Source organism: Cricetulus griseus, chromosome 2 (genome assembly GCF_003668045.3).
Source record: "Cricetulus griseus strain 17A/GY chromosome 2, alternate assembly CriGri-PICRH-1.0, whole genome shotgun sequence".
In the NCBI taxonomy this organism is placed as follows: Eukaryota; Metazoa; Chordata; class Mammalia; order Rodentia; family Cricetidae; genus Cricetulus; species Cricetulus griseus.
In genome coordinates, this window is record NC_048595.1 from 43,167,476 (window position 1) to 43,180,825 (window position 13,350).

The 13,350-nt window shown below is 48.9% G+C and overlaps 1 protein-coding gene across 3 annotated transcripts; it reads right to left on the reverse strand.

The window, feature by feature from the left end:
• Positions 1 to 1,041: 1,041 nt before the first annotated feature.
• Positions 1,042 to 5,150, reverse strand: Pars2 (prolyl-tRNA synthetase 2, mitochondrial). Of its 3 annotated transcripts, none has more exons than XM_027402349.2 (2): positions 5,057 to 5,150; positions 1,042 to 3,099 (listed from the first exon to the last, which is right to left on the reverse strand). In XM_027402349.2, the coding sequence occupies exon 2, from the start codon at positions 3,084 to 3,086 to the stop codon at positions 1,659 to 1,661; it is 1,428 nt and encodes a 475-aa protein (XP_027258150.1). In that variant the 5' UTR covers positions 3,087 to 3,099; positions 5,057 to 5,150; the 3' UTR covers positions 1,042 to 1,658. The 3 variants fall into 3 exon arrangements, with proteins under 3 accessions (XP_027258150.1, XP_027258149.1, XP_027258151.1); XM_027402348.2 differs by lacking the exon at positions 5,057 to 5,150 and adding an exon at positions 4,801 to 5,044; XM_027402350.2 differs by lacking the exon at positions 5,057 to 5,150 and adding an exon at positions 4,750 to 5,044.
• Between the last annotated feature and the right edge of the window lie 8,200 nt (positions 5,151 to 13,350).

The window sequence follows — 13,350 nt, forward strand, 5'->3', positions numbered from 1 at the left end:
CATCAGCCTGATGCCCCACTGACATCACTCAAAAAAACAAGCAACCACACCATGGGTTCGGAGGCAGATGATCTTATTCCAGCAGCTCTTAATTCTGCAACCAGAGTCCTAAGCCACAGCCCACTGGAACCAGAAGCTCTGTAAAGGACCCAGGGACCCCAGTGTGCAGTAAACTAAGAGCCACTGCCATGCAACCTGACCTACCCTTGTTCTCAGAACCCCAATGTGACAAAGGCAGATTACTTCTCATGTCACTTGACCAAAATGCCCCAAAGAAACAACCTAAAGAGCCAGTGTTTGGTTTCATGCGCTTGAGCATAACAGCATGTGGCTGGAGGTGGCTGTCCACAAGCACAAAGATGAATGAAGGCAGACACTTGGCTCACTTTCTCTTTTCCCTTCACTCTGTCCAGCTGCTGCTACTATAGTAGCCCCACCCTCAGTCAAGTTTCCCAGTGCATCTATCTGCCAAGCCCTAACACTCCCGGGCCCTGCTTTGGAGCCTTGACACCTATGATTTACCTTCATTGGCAAGTTAGTTGGATGTAGGATCACCTAGCTGTGGAATCCAATCCTTACTCCCATTTCCCCACAGAATCTAGTCAGCTTTCAACTAGTCATTCCTGTGGTAGCCCTGGAATTAAACTCAGAACCCAGGACAAGGTCACTGCAGGGGAGGGGGAAGGCTGGAGTCTGCTGCTCTTGAAGTCTGGAAGAAAGTTTAAAGCACCCCCCCCACTCCTAGTGAGTGCAGAGTGGGCAGCAGCAGGCAGCAGGCTATTGGGTATACTGGTGAAACAGATGCCATTTTTTTTTGTTTGAAACTAACACATGCCAGCTCTGGTGGCGCAGGCTGGAAGGATTTGCTGAAGGAGGCAGAGGCAGGCGGATCTCTGTGAGTTCGAGGCCAGCCTGGTCTACAGAGTGAGTTCCAAGACAACCTCCAAAGCAATACAGAGAAACCCTGTCTCGAAAAAACAAAACAAAAACAAAAAAACAGAAAAAAAAAGAAAGAAAAAAAGAAACTAACACACAAAAAGCTCATCCCAAAGGCTTGACTTTATTCAATCAGTAGAACATGATCTCAGTGTTGCATGAACCCAGTAAGGTCAAGTCTCTGGAGCTAGTCTGGGGCCATCAGGCAGCTGGGACAACTTTTTGGGAAGTTTAGAGGAATAAGGAACCACCAGATCCATGTGTCTAGTGGAGCCACTCAGGGTCTCACAGACCTAATTCCATCTCCTGTGTCCAAATGGGAGCCCCAGTGGGGAGCAGGTGTGTCAAGTCACCAGGGAGCTAACAGCCAATTCCTGACTGTGGAGCTCTTGGTTCCTCAGTGGAGAAGGAACTGCTCTCTGGACTGAATGAAATGTAAAGCACGTGGTTAGACTGTGGAGTGAGCCTGGGGAAGCATGGCCCCCAGCTTTCAACCATGGCCATCTTAAACCTGGAAACTCACTTTTCCTCAGGGAGTGACATAGGCCTCTTCCTTACCTTTCAGTCTAACAGAGAGGTGTGTCTATGTGTAAAAAGGATGGCACATGGTAGCATGACCAGCCCAGAGAAGAAGCCATTTCTGGAGGACCACCCAAGAGAGAAGTGGAGGAACTACAGCATTACAGTGGACACCAAGCCTGGGGACAGGTGTGGTTGGGAGCTTAGACAACACGAACACCGGTCAGTAGTTCCATGACTCCCTCTTTGGTGAGGAAGACCACCTCACCAGTGTTCTGGCACCAAACCTCAAAGTGTGCGGGGTCCTCCAGGGCCCTCCTGCCGGCAATGATCACGAAGGGGTAGCCAAGCTTGTTGGCGTCTTTCAGTCTGTTTCCAATGGTCAGGTGGGTCCTGTCATCCAGCAGGACCTCCCCTTGGAGCTGAACCACTGCCTCGGTGATGTCATCATACAAGTGCTCCATGATCTCTGTGGCTGCCTCCTCCTTACTGCCCTTCTTAGGGGGGATGAGGCAGACTTGGTAAGGAGCCAGGAGGCTGGGCCAACGGATGCAGTCTTCTGTCGAGAGAACTTCAATGGCAGCAGCCAAGATCCGAGTGACTCCCAACCCATAGCACCCCATTTCCGCCAGCAAAGGGTCCCCATGAGCATTGGTAAACTGGGCATTGAAAATGGAGGAGTACTTGGTACCGAGGTAGAATGTGTGCCCCACCTCAATGCCTTTGGTTTCTGTCAGTGGACCCTGGCAGTCAGGGCAGATTTTTTGTGACAAGTCTCGTATCTCTGTGTTGGCTGAGAAGTGGCAGCTAGGACAGACTACAAGCCGGTCCTCTCCAATATCTACTGGTAGCTGGAATTCATGGGACATTGTGCCCCCGATGCTGCCCACATCTGCCCTGGCTTTCAGCCATCGTAACCCCAGCCTGTCAAACAGGCTACAATAAGCATCACACACCAGGCCATAGGTCTCCTGGGCAGCCTCAGCAGAGGAGTCAAAAGTGTACATGTCCTTCATATAGAACTCCCGGCCACGGAGAAGACCAAAGCGGGGCCTTGGCTCATCCCGAAACTTCCTTGTAACCTGGTACAACAGTAAAGGAAGCTGCTTGTAGGACAGTTTCTTCTGGGAGGCAACCAAGGCTGTAACTGCTTCCTCGTGAGTTGGTCCCAAGCAGTATTCTTTGCCATGCCTATCTCTTAGTCTCAGCAGCTCTTTGCCCATCAAATCCCAGCGGCTGGTGGCTCGCCACAGCTCAGCTGGGCTGAGGCTGGGCATGTTGATTTTCTGCCCCCCAATGGCCTGCATCTCCTGGTCTATTACCCTCACAAGCTTCTCCATAGCACGAACTGTGTAGGGCATGAGGTGGTAACAGCCAGGACTTGCTGGGAGGATCAGACCCACTTGTAGCATCAGCCGCTGACTCTTACAGGTCAACTCTCCAGCTCTGCCCTCCAGAGAGAGCACCTGGTCTTCCCGAAGATTCTGAGGCTGGAACATGCGGGATAATACCAAGCGTTGCTGTCTCCCTGGTGGGCAATGGTGACACTTGTGGGTAACATACCTGGAGTGCTGGCGGCTGCAGGTGGCCAAGGCAGACAGTGTTCTGCATCTCGTCAGCAGCCCTTCCATGACACCCTGGTACCTGGAGGAAAATGAGTCATGTGTGGATGACTGTTAACTGGGTTCTCAGCATTGGCTCCAACTAATTCCTGAGATGGAAGCTCATCTTGGGAGCTGTGGTTCCATCCATGTCTAATAACCCAGGAGATCACAGCACTACTCTTTAAAAAAATATATATATATATGTAATTCAGCTGGGTTTAGTGGCACATTCCTTAATCTCAGCACTGGGGAGGCAAAGACAGAGGCCAGCTTGGTCTATACAGTGAGTTCAAGGACAGCCAGGGCTATGTAGAGACCCTTTACCAAAGAATAACAACAAAAGAAATTCATATTCTTCTGATTATGAAAATGTAACGATCTACTGTGGAGACAGCATCCAGTGGTGTTGCACGGGCTCTGGATAAGGCAGCCTAGGTTCTAGGCCAACTTCCCACTGGGACTTCCTGCAGCCTAGCACACACTCTCTATTTTTGTGTACTAAAGTTTTCATCATGAAATGGTATAAACACTAGATTTGCTTTGTATGTTTACTGTGGGCATTTTCTTAAAGGTGGGGAAAACGTTTATCCTTACATCAGTTTTTGGCACATATCACGTGCTTGGTGGATGTTTGCTAGCGCTACTCTTTTAGGAGACTGGGGAAAGAACCTGAAACAAATCAACTATCATCCCACAGCCAACAGCTGAGGGCAGGTTTGCCATTCCCTGTCTCTATTCCCAACCTCCACTTTATGTCAATATTGCCAGGCTTGTGCACATCCAGTAATCCCAGCCCTTGGGAGTCAGAGTAGGATTATCACAAGTTCAAAGCCAGCTAGGATTACACACCAGGCCATCGGAGGGTATAGAACGAAGCTCTGCCTCGAACAAACAAACAGTATTGTCTTAACTGCCCTTCTCACCAGACATCCCTGGTCAGCCTGCATCTGTACTCACTGTCCAAAGTGTCTGCTGGACTTCAGACCTACATATTCTCCTCTTTGGAGAACACAGTACACAACTATTTGAAAGGGGGTGACTGACCCAGAGTCTCTTGACAATGGTGTCCCTACAGATCTGAGTATCACCCTGCAAGGCACCAGAAGCACCCTCCAGCCAAACCAGAAACCTGCCCTCCTCTACTCTGCTCCTCATCACTTGTAGCATTCTCTGGTCCTCTGGCCTTGTCTATTCACCTGACCAGCCTACATCTCATACCCAGCTACCATTTTTTACTCAGCCTGTTAAAACAGCCCGCTACTGGTCTCCTTGCATTCCTTCGACTTTCAACTTTTCAAAACACAGACAGCAGTAGTGATAGTTTCCTGCTTCCTAGGGAGAGGGAGCACGCAGATCCCATCTGTGAGATGCCCTTCCCTTTCCTTACCGCCCCCTCTGTGTTCCAGGTACACACTACACGACTCAACCCACGATCCAGTGCGGAAAGGGTTACACAAAGCGTTTCCAAGTGCCCGGTACACAGTAAGTGCCATAATGGCTTGGCTATTATGATACCCAATTCATAGGCTCCAGGATGGGGAAGTTGTGTAAGGCAACAACAAAGGGTACAGGGTCGTTCTGGAATGCTACAACTCGCCTCCAAATCCCATCCAGTTTCCACCACTGACAGCGCTGCATAAAACAGCGCCCGGCTCTAAACTGTCTCGGCCTTCACGAGGGGTGACCCTACCCGGGTGGTGTCCCTTCATCCCTCTTCAAAACACTAAGGCGGATGAATCACCAGGTCATCCTCGAGGCGGCTCCATAATGGGCCCTTCCAGGAACTCGGACTCTTAAGGGCCACGCGAGGCTGGCCAGGGCAGAAGTGTTGCCCTTAAACACAGCTGGGCCGGGGTGCTGAGACCAAGGACTCGACTATCCTACTGTCTGTGGTTGTGACTCCGCACAACTCCAGGACAGGACGCACGCCTGAAAGCGGACAGCAGATCCTGGACGCGCGCGCCTTCCCTGACCACCCTCAAGCCAGCCACGCTCACCAGCAGCACTCTACACCTGCGCCGCCCGCTCGTCCGTCACGCGAAGCCAGTGCGCCTGCGCCGGCTCGGTCCAAGCCCCACCTCTCACGTTTCTCGCCAATCGGAAAGCCGTACTCTCGGGAAGGGGTGGGACTCGCTGGCACCAGCCTACTGGAGAAGGGCATGAGAAAGTTTCCGGAAACGGAGCCAAAGAGCCTCGCTCTCCCGCCGAGATCATAGATTGGCTTGGGTGGCCACCCGTAAATCATGGTTCCGGAAGTGCCCTCTAGGAATTAGTAACGTGCGACTCCATGATCAAATCCGGCTTTTAAGGCTAGGAGTCCGTTTTTTATCGCCCATGGCCAGGGCCTGAGTGACTCTTAGAGAACGGGTGCACTGCTAAGTAACCTTGACTTTGGCAACGCACAGGAGACCACGTTTCAGATCTGCCCTATGATTTAAAAAGCTTCAATTTGTCGGATGGTGGTGGCGCACGCCTTTCATCCCGGCACTCGGGAGGCAGAGGCAGGAGGGTCTCAAGTGAGTTCGAGGCCAGCCTGATCTACAGAGTGAGTTCCAGGACAGCCAAGAAAACTACACAGAAAAACCCTATCTCAAAAAACAAAACAAAAAAAACAGCGCAGCAGGGAAGCAGGACGCTAAAGAACTCAGACGCCAAGACAAAACAGGATTTTGATAAAAAAATATTTTTTAAAATAAAGATTAACACGAATATCCATCGAAAGAAAAAGTATGTTGTCATTCCAAGGGTGTTACATGTTCTGAAGATAAGTTAACTTAGAAAAAAAAATGGAGCGGGGAGCTGGATGGTTCTGATTTAAAATAGGTCGCCCATGGAAAGCTGGCATTTTAGCAAAGACCTGAAGAAGGGGAGACACAGAGTCTTGTAGCTGCCTGCTGGAGAATGCTATAAACACAGAACAGAGTGTAAAATGACCTGAGCAGGAGCTGCATTTATTTCAGTTACTCTACCAACAACTGCAGTTTATAGACTGCCTCAAGTGTGCTGGACCCAGGGCAAGCAGCTGAGGACCCTGATAACAGCTCTCAGCTCCCTGGGAGCTTCATGAACAATGCCTGTAATCACTAGCCTCAGCAAAGCCCTGTAGAATTGCAGGGAAGGGGGAACTTTGCTGAGGAAATGATTCTTCAGTTTATTTTAGAGATGGATGGGTCTGTTAGGCAGAGGGACCAGGACACTCAGAGGCGTGGAGCAGAAAGTGATGAGGTGATACAAGAGGGATAGGCAGGCGGTGGGTCTGCATCTTTCTCACAAATCCTTATGTTTCCAAGGGTCAGAACCTAGGTCCCCAAAACTCCAATAAGCCAGATTTGGCCACCTGTCCTCAACAAGCTGAGACTAGCAGTTACACAGATTCCCTGGTGGACAGACAGACAGGGAGAGGGGCAATGGCTAGGTCATAAAGATGGTGAATTTCCAAGATGGCCAGCTTCTTCCTCACTATCCTGACTTGAGACAAAAAAACCTGGCAGCTTAAAACAAAGAAAAGCCTTGTAGGTTTCTGTTTCCCATGGTGCTGATGGACTGGCTCAAGTTCAAGACCTGATGAGGACATGTTATGCAACATGTTGTTCTGGGCCAATCAACCATCCTTGCTTTCTTCAAATTGGCCAACCCTAAATGGGGAAGGAAGACTCTTCAGATGCTTAACAGCCCCAGGCCTAGAGGAGAGACTGGATTTTTCAGCTAGAGCCCCTCTGCTTTGCCAAGGGTCTTTTTCTGTGTGTCTACTGTGTATGTGTTTCCTCACTCCCGATAAATTTGTTTCTCCAATTTCTGATTCTGTCTGAGTGCTTGAGGTTTCTCTGCGGCCACCTGTTGTGCTTCTGATTTTTCTTGCCTTTAACTCTAACTGGATGAGAAAGGAACCCCATCAGGACCCCTAGACTATCAAAGCCATCAACTGTCTCAATTTCCTGAAAGGTGGTCTGACAAATTGCAGTCCTTTTCTGGGATTCTTTCTGGGTGGCTCTTAGGGTTTTTTTTTTTTGGGGGGGGTCTGTTGAGACAGGGTTTCTCTGTGTAGCTTTGGAGCCTGTCCTGGCTCCAAATAGCTCTTGTAGACCAGGCTGGTCTTGAGCTCACAGAGATAAGACTGCCTCTCCCTCTCGAGTGCTGGGATTAAAGGTGTGCCCCACCACCACCCAGCTGTTTTAGCATTTTGTTTTTGTTTTTGTTTTTATTGCTGTGAAGAGACACCATAACCACAGCAACTCTTTTTTTGTTTGTTTTTGTGTTTTTCAAGACAGGGTTTCTTTATGTAACTGGAACTCCATTTGTAGACCAGGCTGTCCTTGAACTCAATGAAATCCACATGCCTCTGCCTCTCAAGTGCTGGAATGAAAGGCGTGCATCGCCACCTGGCTAACCATGGCAACTCTTGTAAAGGGAACATTTAATTCAGGTGGCTCGCTTACAATTTCAGAGGTTCAGTCCATTATCATCATGGCGGGGAGCATAACAGCGTGCAGGCAGATGGGGTGCTGGAGCTGAGAGTCCTACATCTTGATTCAGAGGCAACAACAGGATGTCAACTGAGTGTCACACTGAGTGAAGCTTGAGAAAAGAAACCTCAAAGCCTGCCCCCACAGTGACACACTTCCTCCAACAAGGCCACACCTCCTAATAGTGCCACTTCCTTTGGGAGTCATTTTCTTTCAAACCACCACAGTGGCTCAGACTTTCAGTCTTTTCCTTCCCTTTAGTATGAGATTCCTAGAGGAATTCTAATTTCTTGGGGTGCAGTTTCCAAGCCAAAGGGAGGCACATGTGCCTGTTATAAGAATATCTTTATTCCTTCCAGGCAGGCAGGCTCCAGTGACACAGCGCCCGATACCCAGGCCAGAGCAGTGCAGGAATCCCCGTGTACATCAGTCCTGAAGTGAGGTCACTGAAGCGGGCAAGCTTAAAGTTTCCCCTAGAATGATTCTGAGTTAGATGAACTGGCCAATAGGAAAGATACCAGACAACCTGGCGAGGGAGGGTGGTAGATATGACAGTACATGACCATTATGTCTGTCAACCCACTTAGAGGGCCAGGCTGAGCTGATGGTCCTGAGTTGTTCTGTCTCTAAAAGCCATGCTGGGTCCCTGCAGCCCAGCTCTATGGGAGGGGTTTTCCTTGGGGATTGGTGTCTCACAGGTTTTACTGGAGCAATATTCCTTCTACTGGGAGAGAAGTCACATTCGGATATTTTTGGGATCCATGTGTCTGTCCACATTGACCTTTTATTTTCCTTCTGCCCACACACATGGTTATAACTCCTCCAATCTGGAAAATCTAGGTAGTGTCCTTTATACCCCGAGGTGTTAATTATTTCTCAATTAGCAGTTCCCAGGCTGCAGAACACAGTGGTATGAAGAGGCCTAATGACCTGCAGTGTTTATCCACCCCCACATCTTTAGAGCACTTACCAACAGTAACTAATTAAAACTCATGACCCCCTTGGGAGGCAGACCAGCATGCTGTAGTGATCTGTAAGTGCACAGGAGCTTCTGCAGCCTGGAGTGGGGACCTGGCCAAACAGCCACAGTCAGAGTAGATTTACTCCCTGTGAGCAAGTCCACGGTGGCCGAGACCCAGTGTCTGATGCTGTCATGCTAGCAGCTTCCTGGGAGACATTCAATCAACCGATTTATTGGATGCCTTGATTCATGGTGCACATTCCTAGTTTAGCCCTACAAGTTAGAAACGTGAAAGAAATGGACAGTTGCCTTGCTGTCCCACAGCCCTGGGACACTCCATGTCTCAGTGGCTTTCCCTGGCCATGTGTGGATCCTCTTGAGCGTGGCCCTAGTTTTGCTCTTTTCTATATCCTCAGTACTTTGAAGGACCACAGTTTTGCTTGGTTTGTGGCTTAATATATCAATCAATAGAGGAAGGAATAGCTGTCTACCCTTCAGATGACAAACTCTTCTGGCTCATGAGACCTCCCTGCATGCAGAGCCCATGACCTCAAACCAAGAGGGACTCTAAGCTTGGGTAAAGCATGCAAGATGAATGGGAGAACAGGCCCAAAGGATTCCCTAGCTGCAGGAGCTGTGGACTTCATGGGAGATTGACTTTCAAGAGGAGGGCACAGTACCTTGCAATGTTGTCAGACATGACATTCAAGCAACAGACTAAACTGAAAATACTGTGTGAGTTGCAGCAGAAATATATTCAGATCATTCTTTTGTATGATTATCTGTGTAATTAGATAATGACTTATAAGTAATTAAATATGATTATGTATGGGGAGTGGTTGAAGGGCACCTGTACCCAGTGTTTAATGCAATCTTATTTACAGCTAATACTCAAGTGTGACTCTGCACCTGTTATTTTCCAAGCTGACAGCTCCAGTCTCCACCCACAGGACTCACTCCTCCACTTCCTCAGGCTTTGGCCTAATTGTCCCATTTTCAGCCAGGACACCTTCTTCCCCTTGCAATTCACACCTACCTGAAGGGACCAGCTTCCCTTTCGGCAGCCATAACAGCCGAACACGTGCTTGCCATAACCTTGCCTTGGTCACTTAGAGGTCAGATGCCTGTCGTGACAAGGAACCAATCAGAAGTTAGCTGGTGGCGCTATGCTTTACGACCCTGGGTGTGCTTTATGGACAAGCGTACAGCAATGACGCACAAAGCATAGCAACCACCCTGGGAGGGCCTATGGACCATAACAACCAGTTGGCCAATCAACACAGGGCAAGCCCTCCAAGCCTGGAGGCACACCAATAGTGAGCCTGTGCGTACCCCTAGACACTCCCCTTACGCTGCCCTATAAGATCTCTTGGGAGGCCCTAGGAGCCGTCTTTTGCTAGCCATCCACCATGGCGGGTGGGTGAAAGACCCGAGCTAACATGGAGTTAGCTCGTTAAATTACAATAAAGCCTCATGCAGTTTGCAGCAAGCTCTCGAATCCGCCTGGTGATTGGGGTGACCGTAGTCGTGGCCTGGGACCCCGGATACCTGAGTTTTCCGGGGGTCTAACATACCTACGTCATCCCCTGCAAGCCTCATTCTCTTGCTTCAGTTTCCTCTCTAATACTTAGCACCAATTAACATAATAAAGACCTTTCCAATCTGGGGCTCATTTGTGCTTCATCCTCCCCCTACCTCCCTCGCCTTAGAACATGGTGATACACAGTACTGCTTCTCTCAGAGGGCACCAAACTTTCTTCTTCAAGAACTAAACAGTACACTAGGTACTGCAGGCTTTGCAGGCTTGCAGGCTAGTCTTTTTCACAACTATTCAATTAGGTCATTATCTAAGAGAAGTAGCCATAGGAGAATGTAAACAAATAAGCATGGCTGTGTTTCAATAAAACTTTATATAAAAACAACAACAACTGGTGGCAGGCCAAATTCAGCCATAGCTTTAACCCTGCCCCCCCCCACTAGATCATTGCCTGGCACTTTACGAATGCTTGATAAAACTTTGCTGAATGAATTAATCAGTGAATAAAAGAATCAGCTAACATGAGGCAAGTGCTACAGTGCCTCACACATCCAGTATACAGTAAATACCCCTTCCTATTTTGCACTTAGGAAATTTAACAAGGTAGATTATGATATATAGAGGAGTGCAAAGAAAGTGCTGTGGGAGGACTGAGATGGTGTGGATTTAAAAATTATAGGCTGTGTGTGTGTGTGTGTGTGTGTGTGTGTGTGTGTGTGTGAGAGAGAGAGAGAGAGAGAGAGAGAGAGAGAGAGAGAGAGAGAGAGAGAGAGAGAGAGCAGTTGGTTCAAAAATCTGTCGACTGGGCCAGCTAGAAAGCTGGTGTTTCAGTTGTAGTCCAAAGGCCTTTTTAATTTTTTTAAAGATTGATTTATTTACTATGTACACAATATCTTGCCTGCACGTGTGCCTAAATGCCAGAAGAGGGCACCAGATCACATTATAGATGGTTGTGAGCCACCATGTGGCTGCTGGGAATTGAACTCAGGACCTCTGGAAGAACAGTCAGTGCTCTTAACCTCTCAGCCATCTCTCCAGCCCTAGCAAGTATTCTTAACTTCTGAGTTATCTCTCCAGCCCCAGAGACTGGGAAATTTCTTAAAAAAAAAAAAAAAACCAAACCAAACAAACAAACAAACAAACAAAAAGCCCAGAAATGTGTGCCTTACATTCGGGGAGATGGGAAATCCAGCTAAAGCACTGGAATTTGATTCTGGGGTAGTGTATTTGCTATTTTTCTCATTTCTGTCATCAAATGCCTGACAGAGACAACTCAAACAAGAGGTTAGTAAAGCCTGCACAGACAGCTTGAGTATCCCCTAAGTGCCCTGTAAACATCCCTTCCTATCACCTAGCCCAGCCCACTGCCATCTTGTTATTTTGGTCCAGTTCTATACAAAGTTCAGTTCTTCAGGGTGGGAGAAGGCAAAGCAGGGTGGCTCGTTCTGTGGGAGCATGCAGTGTCAGTGTCTTCCTTTGACAGGCAGGCAGCAGACACTGGCAAAAAGGGGAATAACTCTCAGAGACTCCACCATCCAGGCCCTGTCTCACACCTAAAGGTTCCTTCAAAATAGCACCACAGCTATTTTAATAGCTGGGGACCCAGTATTAAAATAAAATGAGCCTGGATGCAAGTTAGGGTCTTGGGTCAGGGCCCAGTAGTACCCAGCTTAATATTTGCACTCCCGGTAGACTGTGAATGCTAAAACTATCAGACATTCTGCAAGAATTATGGCAAGCAGCACTCTCTAAACACAGCGTGCACCTTCCCCACACCTCTCCATCTAATAGGTGAGTGCATTCCAGCCAGGCCTGGGAGGAGGCTGGTTCCAGCTGGGTGGAACTGAGAGGGCAGAGGCAGGGAGCTGGGATAGCTGGGGGTAGTGGTGGGGGTAGCTGTCACGGGGTAGGGGGGTTGAGGGTAGATTTAGAACAGGTGTGAAACCTGATGTAGCTGGGTGTGGCAAAACAGAGAGGAGGGGGAGCCCTGACTGTGTCCTCATCAGCAAGCTTGACAGTGACTCTGGCCCCAGGAACTGTGGGAGTGGGGTGGGGGAGGAGACGGGGGGGGGGGGGCGGCTCTGGCTGGAAGAGCCTCAGTCCGAAGTGCCGGAATCTGTTTCCATCTGCTCATTTTACTGTTGAGCTGTAAAGTGCTAAATGTCATTATCCTCCCCTTCCCTAAACAAGAAAAAAATCTCAACAGCCTGGGAAGGAGATATTTCACTTCATTTGGCATCCAGCCACCATCATCCATACAGGGTGCTCCCTTGGGGGCTGATTAGGGATAGAGAGAAACCAGGCTCTGCACAACTTTTAGCTGCTTGCACCTTCATTGTGAGCACCCTAGCTGGGGCTGGAGGCTGGAAGCCAAGCCAGAGCACAGCCTGGCTGGCAACACTGCACAGCAGCTTCATACTAGAAAGAGAATGGCAAGCAGAGGAGCCTGTTCAAGGCCACTTGGCTTATTAGGCTCTGAGCTCTACCGCCCCAGAAAACAAACCTGAATTGGGGGAAAAAAAGCTTTAGAAAAGATTTCAACTCTATAAAAGAACAGACCTGCTGAAAACGAACCGACTTGTTTTCTGTGGATTTCTTGCTGTCTTTATTTTTCCTTTCCATTTAAAAATGTCTTTCTTCTTTCATTTGTTTAGCTTTCCAGACAGTCTCTCACACTGTAGACCTGGAACTCACTATGTAGCCCAGGCTGGTCTTGATCCTAAGGAGCTCTGAGATTACAGGTGTGAGCCGCCATACCTGGCTATCTATGAATTCTGTGATGTAGTACTCTGCCCGTCTGCTGTATGCAACAGTTTGTAGACACTCCCACTCAGTGTTCAGGAGTCTTGCTTTAGATGGGAGGCTAGAGCAAGTGAGAATGAAGGTTCTTTGAAACTCGTAGAGCTTTGAAACCCATTATTGAGGAATCCTGCCCATTTTATCTTTCATAACCTTCTCTCAGACTTCTTAAACAGATGTTCCCAGCTGCCTAGCAGCTGTGAGACCCAGGAGAAGAGAGGACAGGCAGTTCAAGGACAGTTGTCCTCCCAGCCATCCAGTGGGCAGAGGATTCCGCAGGGCTTACACATGAAACCAAAAGAGCAAGGAACTGCCAGGCCTGGCCTGAGCAATGGCTTGTTGAAGAGGAACAGCCAAGATCCAGGGCCTGGTACAGCACATTCTTTACTACACTGCAGAAGGGCCACTCGGGTTAGCTGAGGACGGCTGAGGGAGGAGGGGAGCAAGGTGGTGCCTTTCAATAATTTCTGTAGGTCTCCAGTATCTTTGCAGATCTTAAGTCCTGAGGATGGTACAGGGGGTGTTTTCCTA